This window comes from Pollachius pollachius, assembly GCF_949987615.1.
Source record: "Pollachius pollachius genome assembly, chromosome: 3".
NCBI classification, from domain to species: domain Eukaryota; kingdom Metazoa; phylum Chordata; class Actinopteri; order Gadiformes; family Gadidae; genus Pollachius; species Pollachius pollachius.
In genome coordinates, this window is record NC_136936.1 from 44,915,596 (window position 1) to 44,937,223 (window position 21,628).

The window sequence follows — 21,628 nt, forward strand, 5'->3', positions numbered from 1 at the left end:
TAGATTCATAAACACAATTGTTTTTACTTATTTATTGCTCTTTATTTGAGCTTATTTTTAAGTTTTAAAGTGTTTGTTACATTTGGCAATTTATTGAACCCATAGGGTCAGGCATACCCTATATATTAAACTTATAGGGTAAGACATACCTTTAGGTTTAATAAACTGCCAAATGTAACGTAATCTAAGGGTTTACTTGTATGTAATCTTTTTCTAATATACTGTGCAAAGCATTGCAACATATCTTTGAGAATATATGTATTGCATAAATCATGAGAATGAAAAATTGTGATGTGGTATGTTTTGTTTTGTTACACACTTTTGATCGTATTAAGTTGCCGTAGTGTACATCCGCTACATACAACGTGACTTGGGGTGGAGACTTTTTAGTTTGAGTTATTAAACTATACCGTTAACAAATCTAAATAGCAGGGGTATTTATATACTGTAGGTAAGTTAAAGTCCTAAAATGAGCTCTAGAAGGAAAACCATTACGGTCATTGGAAGGTGAGCAGCATATAATTCGTTTATTACAAATGTGTTATTGTTTTGCTGTTAAGTCACTTATGTTGTTTGACATTACTTGTCACGCATATACTCATTTAATGGTCATTATTCCTAATCATATCATACTGGTGTTAATTACGTTGGGGGGGGGGGGTTCATTTGAATGGTTGGAAAGATAACGGAGGTTTTATTTCAGATGACACTTTACCCCCTGTTACATTATAGTGTGTGTGTGTGTGTGTGTGTGTGTGTGTGTGTGTGTGTGTGTGTGTGTGTGTGTGTGTGTGTGTGTGTGTGTGTGTGGGTGTGTCTGTGTCTGTTTCTGTGAGTGTGCATTTTCCCCTTCGAACATTCTGCTAATTTGTATTGTAGTCTATATGTTTGATTCAATATCTATTTTGTTTGTGTGTCAGTGGTCTGATTGGCCGGTCTTGGGCGATGGTGTTCGCCAGCGGAGGCTACAGAGTCTGCATCTATGACAACCAGCCAGGCTTGGCTGCCAAGGCCATCACAGAGATCAGGTGGGTAACCACTTCTAGTTGACATGAAGGTTCAACTACCTAGTAGTGCATTAACAACTCCCCCCTTTCCCCCTTCCTGCTTCAAACACACAAAAAGTTAAAGAACAACACACCAAGGCCAACCAAACCCACCCACCCACACACACACACAGGAACTGTACGATCAAGGATCAAGCCAGGCACGATTCAGCAAGTTGTACCTAGAAAAACTTGTTCTGTGTTGAATCAGGGGTTTACAATTATGGGACGGTGTTAAACATGCGACACACCAAAGTTGCTTCCATAATCACTGTCAGTACATTGTACGTTGTTGATGAACATCTTGAAACCAACAATTATGGGATGCTGTTAAACATGCGACACACCAAGATTGCTTCCATAATCATTGTCAGTACATTGTACGTGGTTGATGAACAACTTGAAACCAATCAGACAGGTTTGTTTGAATGTCTTGTTGCTTAGATGTCGTCTTTGTTTTTGAATATTTAAATCAAGAGTACAGGATAGTCATTCACAATGTGTTCACAGTGGATACCGAAAGGTTACTCCAAGCTTAAAGCGTGTCTACCTGTAGGCACCCCAAGTCCCTCTCTTGTTTGATTTATAACATAGAAACGCCTATACATAGCCTCCACTCAAGTCACTCAGTCATAACCAATATATAACCAATGCAGCCACATAATTTGTTATGCCAATGAGTGCCATCACATACATTCTCATGTAGAGAAAGTTCTACAAAACTAAGCATGTTCAGCTGCCAAGGCCAGCATAACCAGCAGAGGGTGGCATTCGGCTGTGAGTTCTGTTTTACAAGCTGGGAAGTGAGTCTTTACATACAGTCTCTCCTGATCCCACCAGTAGTGTACTCTGAGCTTCAAGGTGTGACCAATTAAAACACAATTTCAAATGGGGCAAGACTTTACAGAATATGTTCTGCCTAAGAGTACTCAGGAACGACTGTCAAGTCAGTCAGGAAATCACAGCACTCCCAGTGTGTGTGTGTGTGTGTGTGTGTGTGTGTGTGTGTGTGTGTGTGTGTGTGTGTGTAACAGTAAGCAGCTGGGGGAGCTAGAGGAAGCCAGCATGTTGAGAGGCGAGCTGAGCTCTTCTGATCAGCTGGCTCTGCTGAGCAGCCACGATGACCTGAAGCAGGCACTAGAGGGCACCTTCTTCGTCCAGGTTGGTATCCCGGTCCCAGGACCCCCACTCAATAACTGCTGAATGCCGGAAATCACCCACCCATCCTTGGGGATGTTATTCCATGTTTTCCTATTAATTGGGGGTCAAGCAAAGAAACTGTGAGGCAACCATTGTTATTCTATGTTTTCCTATTATTATTTCCCTGCCATGGGAGTCTAATTCAGCCCATAGAACTTGGCTTGGTAAAAAGTTGAGAAATTCTGCACACTGATTCAGCACAGTCCCATAATCCCTCACAGCAATTCCGGGGTCGCTAGCTCAAGAGCTCTAGCGCCACCAACAGGTCAAACTTTTGACCCATTCATCCCATTTTCAAAAACAAGGTATCAATGGAATCCTTGGGCCAAGCCGACATCAACTCACCCTTTGTTGTCGTTTTGCGCCATGATGGATTTTCCGCCATCTTGGTTTTTATCAAAAACCTTCAAAATGTCTATCACAAATGTTGTCCAATCTTCTCGAAACTTGGCACAGATGATCTACAGACCATGCTTCACAAAAGTTATCTAATAGATTTTTCAAATTCAAAACCGTTTGGTCGCGACAGTCAATCAAATTCGACCGATTCGATTTGATTTCTCAGCAGCCCTTTGACATATCATAACCAAATTTGGTACATAGACCCATGACATTATCATCGGGACACTCATCAAATTGGTGACCTTTGATCTCTAGGGGTCGCTGTAATTAATAAAGATGTGTTTTAACTCCTCTCTCTTCACATGAGTATATTTCAAACTTATTGTCAATGTCTGGTGATACTGTCAGACCAACCCATATAGCTAATAAATTATTTCGCATGGAAATCAGAATTAAGCCGCCATGTTGAAAGTTGTCAAAATCAATAGTACATATCCACAGGCCACAAATTCTGTCCAATCTTCATGAAAAATGCCATATATGATCTTCAGCCCAAGCTGAATAAATGTGCAAAAAAGGCTTTTCAAAAACGTTTTTCAAAACCGTTTGGCCGTGACAGCCAATTAAACTTGACTGCAAAGCCTCCCAAACAGAAAGTAAGCCCATTTCTCAGCAACTCTTTAACATATCATAGCCAAACTGGGACATAGACTCATGACATCATCCTGAGGACACCCAAACAATTTGTTGACCTTTGACCTCATGGGGACGTCAAACAGGAAGTGAGCTCATATCTGTGCAAGGCTTTCATGTATCCGAACCAAACTTGGCTCATAGTCTTATGACTCTATCCTGATGATGCCCAAATAATGGTGACATTTGACCTCTAGGGGGGCATTAAAACCATAGCGTGTGTGATCATATCTCCGTCTATCCTTTATTTTTGATGTGAAACTTGTTGAAAGTGCTGAAGGCCGTGTGTCTGACGAAGATATATCTTGTTGCTGTCGCTACTCTGGTAAATTCTGCTTGCGGACGCGTCGCGTTACCTTGCGACGTTGGCATGATCAACTCACCAAAAGATCGCAGAATACGTATGGCAGCCCTGATCCGTAGGCGGATGCGTTGTTAGCAGCAAGTCTATTTCAGCCCTTAGAAAGCAACTTCAATGTATTTTCGTTGTGATAACCATTTGCCAATAGCTTTCATTGTAAGTGAAATTACTGAGACGGTCATTGTGTAGCCACCTTATCAATTATGTCTGTCCACCAAAATGAGTTTATGGAGTCATATTCTGCATGGACCCCCACGCTGCTCGCAGCTATATTTACCATTATTATTCCTCTATCACGTGGATGTTTACCAAGCCGGTGTTCACGGCTCCTGGACGGTGACATCATGACGCAAACCACTCGGCCAGTCCCTCGTATAATTCTCCTAAAAGCACACGCCGGATAGACCAGTCTACCCAGTGGACTGGAGCCACTGGAAGGCTTATCTAGCCAGCATACATCTAGGTGGACACACCCACACGGGAGATGTCACAGAGTCACAGCACAGGCTGGTCACATTACACTCACTTCCGCTGGTGAACCAGGGCCCCTTTTAAAGAAATGAATTGCAGCTAAAGAATATTGTTTTGTTGTTCTTCTGCTTGGTCATGGTGGTCTTAAGCGTCGTATACGGTGGATGTCCTGAACACACAGAGACTGACTCTGCCAAGTGACAGCTCCTGCCTTTGACGCGCTCCAACCCATCATAACATTGGCCTAGTGGGCTGCAGCTGTCTCCTGGGCCGCTGCCAGGCCTGGGCTGTGGGTGTTTTTTGAACGTCGTTTTAGATATCACTAGGACTGTGTGGGTGTATGAAGGACACACTGTTTCCCCCGAAACAATGTCCGGAAAATCTTGTTAAATTTGATTCACTTATTCTCCGTACAGGAACAGCATGTCAAGAATATTCAATACAATTTTATTTTAAAAAGAACAATATGAAAGCCTGTACAATAATAACAATATTATTAATACAAAAATCGGTACATTCCGTGATTTGCAGTACATTTGGAAGACATATACACATCGACTACGACAGGAGGTATGTATTTACAGATATAGGTACTCTTAGCCTTCCATCGTTTCCAAGAAGAGAGGGACTGATAATAGATTGTTTCCTCCATGCCAGCTCTGGCGCTAAAGACCTCGAAATGTCAGGTTACAGTACAGTAAATGTGGCCATGAGCTATTCTTTCAAACCCTACAATGTGCTGGATGAATTGAGTGATGATACAAAAAGCCAATCTACTGTGTGTGTGTGTGTGTGTGTGTGTGTGTGTGTGTGTGTGTGTGTGTGTGAGAGAGACAGACAGACAGACAGACAGCCAGACAGACAGATTAAGAGAGAGAGGAATGGAGAGAGACAAGACAGAGAGAGGGAAACATAGAGAGACAGACTAGCATTACACAAAGGGTAAATCAATTCTAGTGATCAAACTGATTCCAGTATAATGGGCTATTCAGTAGGATCAAGGAAGTGACTCCCACCCGCTGGAATCCTATCACATGGGGTCAGGGCTTTTTTGTCGTTGTGACGAGCTCACCCGTGAATTACAGTATTGTCTGATCATCGATTAGAACCTACCTACTTAGCACCCTTTCTACAAACTGAAATGCTCAGTATCATGCGGCCTTGGTAACCCAAATATCCCACATTGAGTTTGGAGCATGGAAGTTATAACACAGAGATGGACATTGTGAGGGCATAAGGATAGGGTTTTTGACTACCCGAACTAGGGTTCTTGGTTCAAATCCCAATGTCGAAACCAAATGGCAGCCATGACCACTTGTTTGTAAAGCCCTGGCGGAAGCGACTAAAATGCAGTTCCTCTGTCGGCCTTCAGTATTAACTGTCTCACCCCAACCTGCTCCTTAATGATCCGTCTCTTTATTGATGGTCTAACCCATACCTGCTCCTTAATGACCCGTCTCTGTATTATTGGGCTAACCCATACCTGCTCCTTAATGACCCGTCTCTGTATTGATGGTCTAACCCCTACCTGCTCCTTAATGACCCGTCTCTGTATTGATGGTCTAACCCATACCTGCTCCTTAATGACCCATCTCTGTATTGATGGTCTAACCCCTACCTGCTCCTTAATGACCCGTCTCTGTATTGATGGTCTAACCCCTACCTGCTCCTTAATGACCCGTCTCTGTATTGATGGTCTAACCCCTACCTGCTCCTTAATGACCTGTCTCTTTATTAAATGTCTAACCACAACCTGCTCCTTAATGAGCTCTGTGCTAGTACCAGTAGTACATATAAAGATAGACATCAAGGGGAAACAGATCCCAGGGACTTGTGCTCTTGATGGACAAAAGAGCTGTGTGTGTGTGTCTGTGTGTGTGTGTATGTGTATGTGTGTATGTGTGCGTGAACGTGTGCGTGTAGCTCTTTGTGTTATTTATATGAGGACGTTTAGGTATGTGGGTAATGCGTTAGATAGGTATGAGACTAGCTAAGCAAGTTCCACTCCTCTCAGCCTATGCGGCGCCCGACAGCTCATATAGATATTGTCCTCATCATCATCATCATCATCATCATCATCATCATCATCATGAACTGAAGTGATTTGTGGTTCAGCCAGAAACAGACAGGGGGTTTAAGGTGGTTACACTATCACTACTAATCTCTACAATCTACTAATTTAGTAGAAATAATATACTGTAATTGATATATACATATATTGTGTGTGTCTGTGTGTCCAGGAGAGTGTATTCGAGGACCTGGCAGCCAAGCAGAGTGTGTTCCAGGCGGTGGAGCACCTCGTGGGGTCGGAGGTCATCCTGAGCAGCTCCACTTCCTGCCTGTTGCCGAGCAACGTCTTCTCAGCAGTCCAGATGCCGAACCGCTGCATCGTATCACACCCGGTCAGTACCTGCCCCGGGTCACTCCTAGAGGCACAGGAGGTGGGGGAGGAGGAGGAGGAGGAGAAGGTGGAGGAGGAGGAGGAGGAGCAGGATGAGTAGGAGGTAGTGGAGGAGGAGGAGGTAGTGGAGGAGGAGGAGGAGGAGGAGCAGGTAGTGTAGCAGGAGGAGGAGAAGCAGCAGAGATAAATCATTATTGGGTTTGAAAGGTTCAGGATCGCTTGAAAAAGAACACGCAATACCAAATCCCTAAATGAACTTTAGTGATGGTAGGGATGTAACGGTGTAATGCGGATCTTTACATTTTTGTGCATTTCAGTCTGACATCTTTTCCGCATGAAACTGGTTTCATTCACGGGAGTTTGAAAAATTTCGATTTTATGGGAAAATCTAATCCCATGCCCACTGTCCTTGACCCTCATGGTATTCATATCAACGAGGCTACCCTCTCTTTTTGGTTCTCTCTCATCATTTCTCTGCTGTTACCTTTGGGAGGGAAAATAAGTCCTTCACCCTCAGAGCTCAACAGTAATGTCAGGTTTGTTTCTGCTGTTCACATTTCAATTGGTTGTCCTTGACCTTATAGCCCTAAGAGGGGGGCAATTCACCACTGCTGCCCTTTGAAGCAAACATAGCAACAAACTATCAACATTAACCATCCCCAAGAACCAGTAGTGCCTCAGCCCTCTAGTGCCTAACCCCATGCTCATCTTTCAGAGTGTGTGCGTCATGTCATTGTGTTGTGTAAAAATGAATACTTAATTGTTGTGCTGTGTTTCTGCGATGTCACAACTTCTAGTGTGACTGGCTGTGTCTCTCCACTTCAGGTAAATCCTCCCTACTACGTCAAACTGGTGGAGTTGGTGCCCCACCCTGCCACCCTGGGGGCCGTGATGGACGCCACACACACCCTCATGACTCAGGTACAAACACTGATGTAGAGAAAACTCTCTGTACACCCACACTGATGGTGCACACAGGGGGTTTATCACACAGGAGCCCAATATGGGCTCAACTGTGTGTGTGTGTGTGTGTGTGTGTGTGTGTGTGTGTGTGTGTGTGTGTGTGTGTGTGTGTGTGTGTGTGTGTGTGTGTGTGTAGGTTGGCCAGTGTCCGGTGCGTCTGAACAAGGAGATTGACGGCTTCGCCCTCAACAGAGTCCAGTATGCCATCATCGCAGAGTCCTGGCAGCTCGTGGAGGTGAGACATGCGCGCGCGCACACACACACACACACACACACACACACACACACACACACACACACACACACACACACACACACACACACACACACACACACACACACGATAATTTTGATGATGAGTAGGAGGATGGTTACGTTAAAGGGGGTGGGGATAATGGGAAGATGTAACTCGATATGAAACGCCATGTACTCTCACACACACACAGAATGCATACCAAATGAAATGCACACATGTACATTAATGCCTACACACATGCACATATATAATATATACATACACAAACATCGACATGCTAACATCGTGGAAAGTGTACTCTTGCTTAGAAATACAACACTTCAGATAAGACAACATCCATTCATCGTAAAGAGGAAGAAGTTGACATCTCCTCCCTTGCCTAGTCCCCCAATCAGAATCCATAGGCAATTACCTCTAGCCAATCAGTGTTGGGAAGAATGCACCCAAAGAGGCCAAACCACCAGATTAGCGCTAGCGGCTACCCTAGGGCTCAGTTCCTCTTCCTTTTTCGTGCTAACTAGTGATTGGTCGTTTGCCAACGAATCAGTTTGAAGGAACGACTCTTTAACAAGAACGAACCGACCTGATTCCACGTTTGAATACTCTTTCGTCTCTATCGTTCGTTCTCACAGACTCGACTCCCACTCGCTGACGCGCTGTTAACTGGGTTAAGTTAGCAGAGTGGTGAAGAGGGATTGGCAACAACATCCGATTCCGAACATCAAGCGCTTCACAGCTGAAAGGAACTTAGCTGTAATGTTGTGTGTTAATTGATGACCGTTTCCACGATCGTTTGAGAACGAGGGAGGAGCTGAGTCTTACTGACTCAGCTGAGAATTGTGCACTGTACATCCCATGATTCACCGCTACCGGAAACGCGACTGAACGAAAAAACGAACGATTCTGAACGATTCTTCTTGGTAAACTGACCGACGTGAACTGAATCAAGGAAAAGAATCATGAAATCCATCATTAGAGCTAACCTTTTGAAGCATGGCTGGAAACCCCAAGAGGACAGCAGGTGGAAGAACATTAGATCCTGACATTTATTCTCTCCCCTTGATAGGGTCTCTGATATCAAGAGGACCAAGCCAGTGGCTTTACGTGACGCATCCGAACATTCCTCATGGCAGAGGAATGCTAATGCTAACAAGAGACCTGAGAGCTATGCCCAAATGCCCTTACACAGGAGACTTCCTCTCTGGCCTCTTGGCTGTAAACAACGCCGTGTCCCAACCTTTACGCGGGTTCTCAAGCGAAGCTCTCCGGCCTCTTTTGTTGGCCTTCCGTTGCCTCTACTGTCACTTCTGGTCTCTATTGTGTCAAGGAGCCCGGGATTCTTGAAGTGGTTTATAAGGAGGCTTCAGCTCCTCACCAGCGCGGTCAGATACGGAGCCAGAACAATTATCACGCTTGGCCAAGTCTGGCCAGCCCTGCACCACTCACAACCTCAGCGTTTCCCTAACTAAGGGGGCTTGTCTCAGCGTAGAGAGGGCCCTCTCTCGATGGTCAGGGCCCCTGGGTTGGAACTTCTGGGCCCTCAGAGATGGCTGAGGCCCCTCATCCGTAAATACATTTACATTTAGACATCCGTCAGACGCTTTACTCTAAGTGACTTACAAGTGAGGTTGAGAACAGTCAAGGGATACCATGTACCATGTGGCAAGTGTAGCTACCAAAAAGGGCTGCACAACCTAGTTTCTTAGCAACAACTGGAGCGAGTGCAGAGTAGCTCTAGGAATCAGAGAGGCACACTGAGTAAATTAACTAGAATAAATGATATTTATAAAGAAATGTGTGGTCCTGAGAAACATGCGTACATCCAGCATGGGTTGGTCCTATTCTCAACACACAGCTGCAGAGATGCGAGCACAAGAGAGCTCCGCTCATGTGGAAACGGGATGGGATGGCCTCCAACACACAGAACACAGAAGAACTAGACGGAGTCGTCTGCACTGACCCGAGTCCTGGTTCCACCTTGCCAACAGCAGGAGACGAAACCACAATAGGAGGAAGCGTTCATTGAAAGTAGACCAACAAATAGCATTGTAGGAAAGCTGATTGCCTTAAATGTGTCGGATCATATAAATTCCAACCTGCTTAAAGAAATACACATGCGCAAGCCATTATGCATCATTTTAAGTATGAACTTATAAAACGCAGGTCAGGCGAACCTTGAACACAACTTGAAGTCCCAGCATAGATATTCTTGAAATTCTTGTTTTTCCAGTGAAACAGGATATTTGCATAATGCTAAATCATAAAGGAATTTAACTTTAAGCATTCCGAAATTAGTTTGGCACATCCAAAATGGACAGAATTGGGTTAACATGTCATGATGACATGTTAAAATGTTGCAGACATGCTTGTTTTTCAGTAATAGGGGAATTTAAAATGGATTTCAATGGGAGTTGAAGTAACTAATATTCAACATGTGTGCTTACAATGTATACATATTTAGTGAGTATTTTAGGCTGCTGTTGTCTGGAATGTCTGTTATGTAGCATGAGACTGAATGGCTAGCATAGCCATTAGCTGTGAACCTGTTGAACTGAATGAGTCAGCAACCCATCAAAAGGCCATGACACTATTGTAGTAAGGGGAAGGATTTGAACTAACACACAGGAGAGGACCAGGCCAAGGTATTACACTGTGGCTACACCCAAACAGGAACTCTTTGCCTGTGAATATTATCTGGCGTTAATATTTCCATTTACAGTTGTAGCTTTCCCCCGTTTTGTCAGTGTAGTGATTTCTTACCACGCACGTAGTAGAGGACGTCTCTAGACGTATAGAGGATTACAAGAGGATTACTAGAGGAACCTGATGAGCCTCATAGCTGCCAGTGCCTGCAAATAAATCCAAATGCATGCACACACTCACACACAAATCACACACACTTACAATAACAGAGTACATGCACACACCCTGCATACCAATTAATTACTCACTGAGTGGGTTGGAGAGTAGACTGGCAAACCTGGTCGTACAGCAGGGCTAGCTTCAGGATGACATTCTGCGAGGATATGGTGTGCTAGGCTATGTGTGCTAGGCTCAGGTTGTATCGCTCTTATTTGTGCAACGCTATGCTGTGCTCGAATCAAGGTTTGCTAGGCTACAGTAATACTGGTTAAGCCATGTCTGGCTGGCCATTTCTGGATACACATTCAAGAAACAACATGACAAATCGATATTGCATGTTGACAAATCTCTCGACCAGTTTAGCACGTTGGCTGCTTTGTGGAGTTTCCAGCACGAGATAAAGCGTGATCTTTTAGCCCCATTCGAGATACCGGGCATCGCTCCAGTTCCAACTCTCGGTGGCACTGGGGTGTTGGGATCAGTACCCAGCCCTGAAGACCCCACCCTGGTCGTGTGACCCACCGGCCACCCTGGGAAAGACTCTGTTACTGGTTATTTAAACCTGGAATTCCCCTTCTGTATGGTCCGGCGGGGGGGGTACCAAACAGTCAGTAATTGTGCCTATTGCATGAAAACATTAAAACCTCACTCGACAGAAATACACACACACAAGCACACGCGCGCGCGCACACACACACACACACACACACACACACACACACACACACACACACACACACACACACACACACACACAGAAGCATTACTGATACACACAGCCTCTTTGAGTGTGAGCCAGCAGTTGAAAGCAGAGCGGCTGTGAAAGGAGCTGGTTGCCTGGGCGATGATGGTAGCGGAAGGACCCCTTTTCACCTGTACCTAAACACAACTCTATTGCACACACACACACACACACACGAAGAATTGCAATACATGCACACACATCCACAACACACACGTAACACACATACACAGACTCTTTCTCATATGACCCAAACCGAGGGGGCTATGAGTTGGGGTAATTGTGAGGCAAACAATGACAACCCTGTACCGCACACACACACACACATACACACACACATCTCCCCCCCTCCCCGACTCCAAGCTTTGATTTCCTCGGGTGCTGGCCAACAGGTATCTGTAGCCTCTCTCTCTGTCTCTTTCTCTCTCTCAAGCCCCTCTCGTCTACTGTCCCCTTCCCTCTCGTTTTACCTCCATCATCTCCATTCTTGTATCCTACCCATACACAGTCATCTGATTGGCCGATCGCTACATGGTCCCATTAGTTTAGACAGACTCCTCTTGTCCTAAGAACTGATTGGCTCGCTCTGAAGGCACTGGTGCTAACAAAGCTAATGCTAATCTTAAAACCAGCCAGCGAATCAAATTTCCCTTTTTTTTTTAAACAGCACATTAAAGTGTGTAAGTGATGCTGAACAGTGTGTGTCTGTGTGTGTGCGTGTGTGTGTGTTCTTCCTTTCGAACATTCTGCTAATTTGTAATATATTCTATAGTTTTTATGCATGTTATAAATATGTTGTGTCTGCTTGTTTGTCTAGGAGGGGGTCATCTCTGTCCGGGATATTGACCTGGTTATGTCAGAGGGCCTGGGCATGCGCTACGCCTTCATCGGTCCTATGGAAACAATGCATCTGAATGCACCCGAAGGTAAGGTTCCTCCATGAGTTGCCATGTCTCATTTAAGCATTGGATTAAAATAAAAACATCAGCAATGTTTAAATAAAATATAGAAACGGAAACAAGTACCCATTAGAAGCAGACCATCAACAATGTGTCAAAATGTTCAATTTAAATAATTAAAAGGATGTCAAAATAAATGTAATAAACATTTTACATTTAGGGACTGCTAAGGGCCCGTGGGAGTGGCCGAAGGAGAGTGTTTACCACAGAAGTCTGTTTTTAAGTGTAAAAACAAAGCATTTAAATTGCTGCTATTTTACCAACACAAACTTCCACTCAACTGTTGAAGTTTATGTTACTCGAATTCTGAAATCCAACCTTCTTTCGTTCAATTTTACCTGCATTCCATTGGCTGAAACAACCAGCCAATGGGTAGCTGGATGATCGGAAACTATTCATTGTAATGATCATTATCTCTGACTGCGAGACATAAATCTGTGCATTGGAAATGTTTTACACTCATTAAAGTTCCTACTGTAGAAACATGAGTCGTAGTGGCAGAGTGACTGTAAGTAAGGTGTGTGTGTGTGTGTGTGTGTGTGTGTGTGTGTGTGTGTGTGTGTGTGTGTGTGTGTGTGTGTGATGAGAGAAGTGAAGGTTATATGTCAGGCAGACGAAGAATCTCAGTACCCAGTGTGAAAACGTGAAAATAACTCTCCCTCTCTCTCTCACACACACACACACACACACACACACACACACACACACACACACACACACACACACACACACACACACCTCTTACAACACATGTGTACTCAACAACACACACAGAGCTGGCAGAACAAAGCCCTCTTTGATGAGGTCTGGTAAGAGCCAGTAATCCAACCCTGCCAGAATCGGTCCGCCGTTGTGCTACAGACACTGAGACTGGGGACCCAAGCTTAACCCTGGCAGGTCCCAGGAGACCCCTGGCCGGTCATCAGGAGACCCCTGGCTGGTCCCAGGAGACCCCCGGCTGATCCCAGGAGACCCCCGGCTGATCCCAGGAGACCCCTGGCTGGTTCAAATAGACCCTTGGCTGTCATCAAGAACCTAGATGGACTCCAGTAAATTTGATGGACCCCAGAATACTAGCAATCTACACAGACCCCAGAGAACTAGAAAACTAGACACTCCAAGAAAACTAGATGGACCTAAGAAAATCAGATGGAACTTCAACAGCTTGATTGACAGAGTACTATACTGACCCAAGAGTACTAGGTGAACTTCAACAGCTTGATGGACAACAGAGTACTATACTGACCCAAGAGTACTAGGTGAACTTCAACAGCTTGATTGACAACAGAGTACTACACTGACCCAAGAGTACTAGGTGAACTTAAACAACTTGATGGACAACAGAGTACTATACTGACCCAAGAGTACTAGGTGAACTTAAACAACTTGATGGACAACAGAGTACGATAATGACCCAAGAGCAGTGTTGGTAATAATGCCGTTTAAAAGAACGCCGTTAGGTAACGCCGTTATTTTTTCAGTAACTGGGTAATCTAACTAATAACTATTTCCGTCGTTACAACGCCGTTACCGTTGCTGTACGATAAATGCGGTGCGTTACTATGAATTGATTGAATAAACTGCGTAATCCGAACGCACCCTTGGCTCCAAACACGAACTGCTAGTGAGGAGTCCGGGTGGGTTAAAAACGAGATAAGCGATTATGATTGGCTAGGGCAGAGTCACGTTTCATGGTAGCCAATCTGAGCCAGTGTTTTTACACACAAGCCAGGACACGCACGCCACACACGCAAACGCACACACCAATCAGATTCGACGAAGCAGCAGAAATGGCGAGTCCGGAGCAAACCCATGAAAAGTTAGCGTTTTCTGTAGTACATGTTCCACAGCCTTTGCAACCAAGCAAATTGAAATTCAGGCCCCATCCACACTAACCCGGGTAAATGTAAAAACGCACATCCGCAATGAAAATGATCTCCATCCACACTCATTTTCATATCGTTTTCGGAATGTTTTGCGTCCACGTTCCACACTGAAATTATTTTGATAAACAGTTGTTGTCATGGTTACGTAACTCCGACACGCCTGTCTGTTTAGATTACAGGCACGCGATCAGCTGATATTTACAGTTGATCAGCTGGTTAATCATTTTCGACCCGGTCTTGTCCAGAAACGCCGCTCCAAGTACGGTTTGAACTGTCGTCGTTCGGGTTTTTTACCTCCGGCGTTGGAGCAACGAATATGGTTGAGCATATCAGGGCCTTGAATGGGCAGTTCAACCATTATACACATTATGGCCAAGTGAAAACGTTGATAGTTACGGAACAAGTGATAGTTACTTTACCTGGTAACTAGTTACTTTTATTATAGAGTAATCCAGTTACTAACTCAGTTACTTTTTGGAACAAGTAGTGAGTAACTATAACTAATTACTTTTTTAAAGTAACGTTCCCAACACTGCCCAAGAGTACTAGGTGAACTTAAACAACTAGGCGGACCCCAGAAAACTAGATCGACCTCAGAAAACTGGACTGAACCAAGAGTACTAGACTTACACCGGAACTAGATGGGCAACAAAGTGCTAGACAGAACCCAGAAAACAAGATGGACCCCAGATAACTAGATGGACAACAGAGTGCTAGACAGATTCCAGAAAACCAGATGGACCCCAGAAGACTGGACTGACCCCAGAAGACTGGACTGACCCCAGAAAAATAGATGGACCACAGAAAACTAAACGGACCTCCAACAACTTGATGGACAACAGAGTAGTAAACAGACTTGAGAAAACTAGATGGACCCCAGAAAACTAGACGGAAAAAAAGACTGACCCCCTTACTGGATTCCTCGAGGGAGCTCAGGATCAGACACTACTGATGGATCTCTAGGGCCCAAAACCAGACCATCAGATACTGTAGCACTTAGTTCGGGCCCTCTGCCACGGCTAGAGTCCCTCACCCCCTCTCTGTGTGTCACTATGCCCATGCTAGGGCTCTGTCTCACTCTCTCTCTCTCTCTGTGCGCTCTCCTTTGGCTGGGCTCTCCACAGAGAACCTGCAACCTAAAATCTGTTATTAATTTGAGAAGACATCAGACAGACAGGGAGGCAGACATTGCACATAGATGAAAATAGACTTCATATCTGGGAATAGCCCTGCAGAGTGGAGCGTTGTGTGAGTTAAGCTCCAGCCGTTATCTGTTACACCGAGGTGAGAGCAGGACTTCTAGTCAGTCCCTGATAATTACACCATGTTCTGAGTCCATGGCAACTTGAGAACAACCAAGGTCCAGGGTTGTAAACCTGTTGGTCATGAGCATAGTTAAATTAAATTTTAAATTTTAGCAGACCCATAAGTAGTGTTATGAGTGAGTTGTTGTGTTGTGAAAACCCAAATAATGTGGTCAGTTTTAGGATTAAAGCCATTGGTCAATTAGGTGTGAGGTCAATCTTGTAGTCACTCAACCTTAATAACATTCAGTTATGGGTGTAGGCTTTTAATTTTATGCATATAGTTGAGAAGGGCCATTGGGAAAGGAGTCCCTGTGTGTTGTAAGAGAGGATGTGAGGATGGGTGTGTAAGACATAAATGTTATCTCCTTAAAGATCCCTCGATCTATGGCAGGATTTCCTATTAGAGGAATGTCAAGAAACCTTCAAACTGGCCCTCTTTACGATATCAGCCAAGCAATCATTTGTGAGACTGATTGCGTCTGTTCAGAAATCATTAGCTTAAATCATTTGATGCCACTCTAAAGGAGCACCGCTGTTGAAAACAATGGTTTCATGTTTTCTTTACATTGCGTGTCTTTCTTTGGTATGTTAAGTCTGCATATCTCTGGAACACAACACAAACGTTTGAACACAACACAGAAACAGAGAATTATGGGTATTATCCATGATGCATTGCTTACCTCAGCGTATTATTAACTGAATCAAACGTTTCCGTTTCCATTATATGTTTCAGTTCTTAATATAGCAGACTACTACCACTTTAACCTTCACTACTAGGGCGTGATGCAAGGTAGTCAAACAGAAAACTAGGGTGTGGTTCAATGTAAAAAATTGCATCTCATAGTCATAGTAATTCTATTCAGGGTAGGAATGTGAGGCATTTTGTGCATTGGTTTGACAAATTCATTAGAACAGGTCAAGGTAAAAGGGAAACTGCTATTTCATGTTATCTTAATCCATCCCTAATCTAATACCTAAACCAAATACCATTTGAAACGTTGTACCCATAAATCAACCATCCTTAAAGAGCCATTTGCAGGTTAACATTCCCAGGTCAGGACCTTTTGTTAAGAATTACAGCTGCACTCGTCGGACTTGTAGAGTAACGTGCTGACGCAAACAAAAAATGTGACATAATTTACGATAGACTAGAGCATAGTGTTGAATGGCGAGTTGAATCGCAATGCACAAGCGGTGGTGTAATATTAATCCTCTGAGCTATTGCCCCCTGTAGGTCTGGAGGACTACCTGCAGCGCTACAGAACTGGGATGAGGAGGGTGCTGAGCTCTGCAGGACCAGTGCCTCAGTTCTCTGGAGAAGCAGCAGAGCGAATCACCAAGGTAACCGGCCGCCAATACCGACGTGCTTGACACCACAACGCACCGCGAGTCGTCAGGTGTGTGTAGGGCTGTAACGTTTGGTCGATTCACCATTTCATTATCAGATGATCAGCAGAAATCTTAACGAAAATTAATGAAATCCAATTTTGATTATCGAGGAACTAAGTAAATGATCAAGTGAAAATATCAAACATTTGCTGCTTAATGAAGTTCAAATTTGCTTCATAGATCAAAACAGAATTTTTTAGTTTTTGTTGGAGATTGTCAGATAAAGAAAGCTAATTGAAGACATGCCTTGCACACATTCACTCTTGGGACGAGAAATGGGATGCTAAATATCATTGGATTAATCCAGTTGAAGACAATGGTTAGTTGCAGCCGTGTGTGGGTGAGGGCTCCGGGCCAACAGTCATTGAGGAGGCGAGACTCATCATGAGTCAGCACCTCACCTTTACAACAGCGAAGGTCCCAGGACCTACCTTGGGGTCACCTGATTTGCATAAGGGGTCGCAGAAGATTGCTGTGTTTTAAAACGGATTGATATTTGATCACGTATGTTCAAAAGATTATTAGTTTGGAAGTTTTCATAAAAATCCAGTTGAAAAATTCTGAATGCCTAATGACCCTCGCAAACTAATCACTTATTGTACGGGATTGATATTATGGGCAGATAACATAAGGAGTTGGAGGCGCAAGTCAAATGTCAGGACTAAAATTGGGTTCACGGTTCTTCACTCTCTCGTACTTTTGGTGTTTTGGTGTATTTGTTAAATTTCCGGTTGTTATTTTTCATTGAACCCGAAAGTTCTACAAGAGGAACAAAGTAGTTTAAATGCTTTTTATTCATCGCTGTCGTTCTTTTAAGTAAAGACACTGTGAGAGCAACAGGACCAGAGTCAAATTCCTTGTATGTCTATGCATGCCTGGCCGAAAAGCTGATTCTGACGTATGTTCCAGTAGATCTGGTTTTCCGTGGTGCATGTAGCGCACCTCTGTGCTCCCTAACTGGTCACATGCTGCCCTGCCCCGTTTAGCCGCGCTGACACAGGCCTACCGCACGTGACACGACCCCGCACTAATGCATACACATTACACACCTAGCTGGGAGAGAGGGAGGTCAACAAAGGAGCGGTCTTCTGGTCTCCTTCCCGCTCTCCTCCTCTCCTAATGTGCTCTCTTTTTACCTCCTTTTTCCCCTCCTTCGCCTCCACCCTTTCCCCGTCCTCCCTCACTTCCTTTTCTCCCCTCCTCCTCCACCTCCCTCACTTCCTCTTCTCCAACCTCCTCCACCTCCCTCTCTTCCTCTGCCCCCCTCCTCCTCCTCCACCTCCCTCTCTTCCTCGTCTCCAACCTCCTCCACCTCCCTCCCTTCCTCTTCTTTCCTCCTCCTCCACCTCCCTCTCTTCCTCTGCCCCCCTCCACCTCCCTCCCTTCCTCTTCTTCCCTCCTCCTCCACCTCCCTCTCTTCCTCTGCCCCCCTCCTCCTCCACCTCCCTCCCTTCCTCTTCTTTCCTCCTCCTCCACCTCCCTCTCTTCCTCTGCCCCCTCCTCCTCCACCTCCCTCCCTTCCTCTTCTTTCCTCCTCCTCCACCTCCCTCTCTTCCTCTGCCCCCCTCCACCTCCCTCCCTTCCTCTTCTTTCCTCCTCCTCCACCTCCCTCTCTTCCTCTGCCCCCCTCCTCCTCCACCTCCCTCCCTTGCTCTTCTTTCCTCCTCCTCCACCTCCCTCTCTTCCTCTGCCCCCTCCTCCTCCACCTCCCTCCCTTCCTCTTCTTTCCTCCTCCTCCACCTCCCTCCCTTCCTCTGCCCCCCTCCTCCTCCACCTCACTCCCTTCCTCTTCTTTCCTCCTCCTCCCTCTCTTCCTCTGCCCCCTCCTCCTCCACCTCCCTCTCTTCCTCTGCCCCCTCCTTCTCCACCTCCCTCCCTTCCTCTTCTTTCCTCCTCCTCCACCTGCCTCTCTTCCTCTTCTTTCCTCCTCCTCCACCTCCCTCCCTTCCTCTTCTTTCCTCCTCCTCCACCTGCCTCTCTTCCTCTTCTTTCCTCCTCCTCCACCTGCCTCCCTTCCTCTGCCCCCCTCCTCCTCCACCTCCCTCCCTTCCTCCTCCTCCACCTGCCTCTCTTCCTCCTCTCTCCAGGAGATGAGTGAGTTGATCCCCAGCCAGCCGGAGCACCTGTCAGCCAGGAGGGAACGGAGAGACCACCTCCTCATGGGTCTGGCACGCCTGAAGAAGGAGAAGCCCTGAGACCGAACCTCCTCTGGCCACACCAACTCAGACCTGCTCTCTCTGTGAACCCCCGGGTTTACAAAATAAAAGTCCTGCTGGATCCTCAGTCTGTGGTTCTCAACTGGTCTGGCCTTGGGACCCACTAGGTCAAGTTGCCACCCACTTTTATACATTTCAAACCAGGCCATTTTATTCAAAAAAATGAGCTTGTAAACACAAATACACTATTTCATAATGACCTTTTTTAAACATGAATAAACAAATATTTTCATCCCTGCAATCAAACCGCATTACTTCTATAGATGTTAATTATAATTTCTTTATTTTTTTTTACCCCCAAGTCCTCGACCCTTAAATCTTTGACCCACTTTTGGGTCGCCACCCACCAGTTGAGAAACGCTGTCCTAGATCATCCAGTATCTTGGTGGTTGCCATTGGTCAGATATAGGTTGTTTTGGTGCTAAATTCTTAGCAGAACTTTTATTTTGTGAAAGTTGATTTTATATCAGGAATTTACCTTTGGGAAAGTTGACTTTTTCTCTGTGCTGAATGAAAGACCTCTCCTTGTGACATTGTGATGAAGTTAATGTATTATAAATTGAAAATAAAAAAGGGAGTGGGCAGTAGGTCTACATTAGGAGTGTTCGTTTTAAATATCAATCAATTTTTTCTGTTAATTATTATGACGATCATATTGTTGGCTAACAATGATTAACACACTTACAATAAATATTTCTCACAATTACAGCGGCTGTGTGAAATACATTTTAAACGCTCCCGTGTTTGTTATTCCTCGCACTTTGTTTGGTTTCTGCCGCGTGACGTCTCCGCGCCTATAGAAACATGTGGTGCCCTTGGACGCACCGCGTCGAATTCCGCGTGGCGGTGCGACATTCCAGAGGTGGTGCGGACCCGAGATGTACAGTCCATTGACTACCAGCGCCTTAGAGACACAGAAAAACGGAATAACCATCTCCGATTGACGCTCTCAATGCTTGCAGACGAGTGTTTTTTCATACGGATATATGACTATATAAATCGCCTATACAGGTCGACAGGTGGTTTTAGGTATGAGACTTCCCGACTTGGATCGGATGTGAGCTGTTAAAAACACATAGGAGAACTGTTGTGCCTCAACAAGTGTGACCCATCTCGTTACCTACACAACACCCCTCAAACCCCGGGCCCTCCCCCTCTCTGACCCCGCCCAGCGGCTCTTTGAGGGCAGGCCTCATAAGTCCAGACGCACCTGAAGATCCTCAGCTCAACAAGCGCCGCGGACCGCCTCAATCAACTAGAGTAGTTTAAATAGACCACAGAGATTGAAGTAGTTCATTCTCATTATATGGCTTCCGTTCGGCTATGGATCGGCTTTAACTGATGGACTTCACGTTACACAAACAGAACAACAGGTGAGTTAGGCTTTTTAGCTATTAATTGGTTAACAATGAGATGTCAGTGATGTTGCAGTACATCTTATTTAAATTAATTTAATTTTTCAGAACATTTAGTCAAATCAACTTTTTGAATTGCCTTAAACTATTTTTAAAGTATCGAACATTAGCCTATCAAGCCTTCCACTTAGGATACTGTAATAGTTAAAATGTATACTTGATGAATAATGGGTTCTGGAAAGATTGGTTGGTTCCTAAATCCAAATCATCAAGGACACTTTCCATCAACCATCAACTGGTGGCCTATTTCATCTGTAGCGCACATGTGCAGCTTATTTGTAGGCCTATGACCTGTTTGGCTAGGCCTATCCATCTAAAATAACGTTTTTGACATCCGATGGCCAGTATACAGTGTGGTTCATAATTGCCATGGGACCAAGACCAGTGGGGCAGAATGTAAACTGTATTTTGTACCTTTCTCATCGGATATGTCCCTGGTCCATACGCATGTCCACCTTATCTCAGCCGACTGGTTACTCAGTTTATACAGGAGACAACCAACTTTTAAATCCAGTAGAGAAAAAAGGCCTTTTGTGGCAATATTTTGATCAGCTTTTAACTTCTGGCCTTGCTCTGCCTCATACTGAGCAGGTGTATCGACATTCCGCTAATGAGAAAATGTGACGCACTGGTTTGGAGGTGACGTCACTTGGTCTGTGAATAACGAGCAGAAAATGTAACTCCATTTTTAAAAGGAGCTTCAAGTATCTCAGTCGAAGAACCGTGCACTATAACTGGGTAGTTCAATGCAACCATTTCACCTACTCATCTTAACATAAAAGAATCACAGAAAATTGGGAGCAGCGTTGTAGCCTAAACGTTAATTTGAGGTAGAAGTGAGCATTAACATGAAAAAGTGTGCAAAGCCATATTTACAGTGTGCAAAAGATGTCTGTGTCTAGCGTCTGCAAACATGTAGTGCTCTACAACAGCTTGCAGAACACAAATGAGCTCATTTTTATTTCTATGCCAGCTGTAATAGGGCTGGCCCTCCGGGCAGCTTTTTTTTTTTTGTGGGGGGCATGTGCCACCCCAGTCCCCTGTGGACACGGCCCTGTCAGTGGACCAGGTTTAGAGTCTAAACTCCCCCCTCCTCTTCCCCCCCTCAGACGGTGTGAG

At 44.9% G+C, this 21,628-nt stretch overlaps 1 protein-coding gene across 1 annotated transcript; it reads left to right on the top strand.

The window, feature by feature from the left end:
* The first annotated feature begins 365 nt into the window (after window positions 1–365).
* cryl1 (crystallin, lambda 1) lies at window positions 366–19,780 on the top strand. Its single transcript, XM_079732268.1, has 9 exons — window positions 366–507; window positions 921–1,028; window positions 2,081–2,207; window positions 6,354–6,515; window positions 7,340–7,435; window positions 7,614–7,712; window positions 12,155–12,263; window positions 16,724–16,830; window positions 18,966–19,780. The coding sequence occupies exons 1-9, from the start codon at window positions 470–472 to the stop codon at window positions 19,071–19,073; spliced, it is 954 nt and encodes a 317-aa protein (XP_079588394.1). The 5' UTR covers window positions 366–469; the 3' UTR covers window positions 19,074–19,780.
* Window positions 19,781–21,628: the final 1,848 nt, after the last annotated feature.

Excerpts from the sequence above, each read along its gene's own strand:
- cryl1 (XM_079732268.1), top strand. The coding sequence starts at position 470 with ATGAGCTCTAGAAGGAAAACCATTACGGTCATTGGAAG. Across the intron at positions 508-920 it reads ACCATTACGGTCATTGGAAG|TGGTCTGATTGGCCGGTCTT; the intron begins GTGAGCAGCATA and ends TTTGTGTGTCAG. Across the intron at positions 6,516-7,339 it reads GCTGCATCGTATCACACCCG|GTAAATCCTCCCTACTACGT; the intron begins GTCAGTACCTGC and ends TCTCCACTTCAG.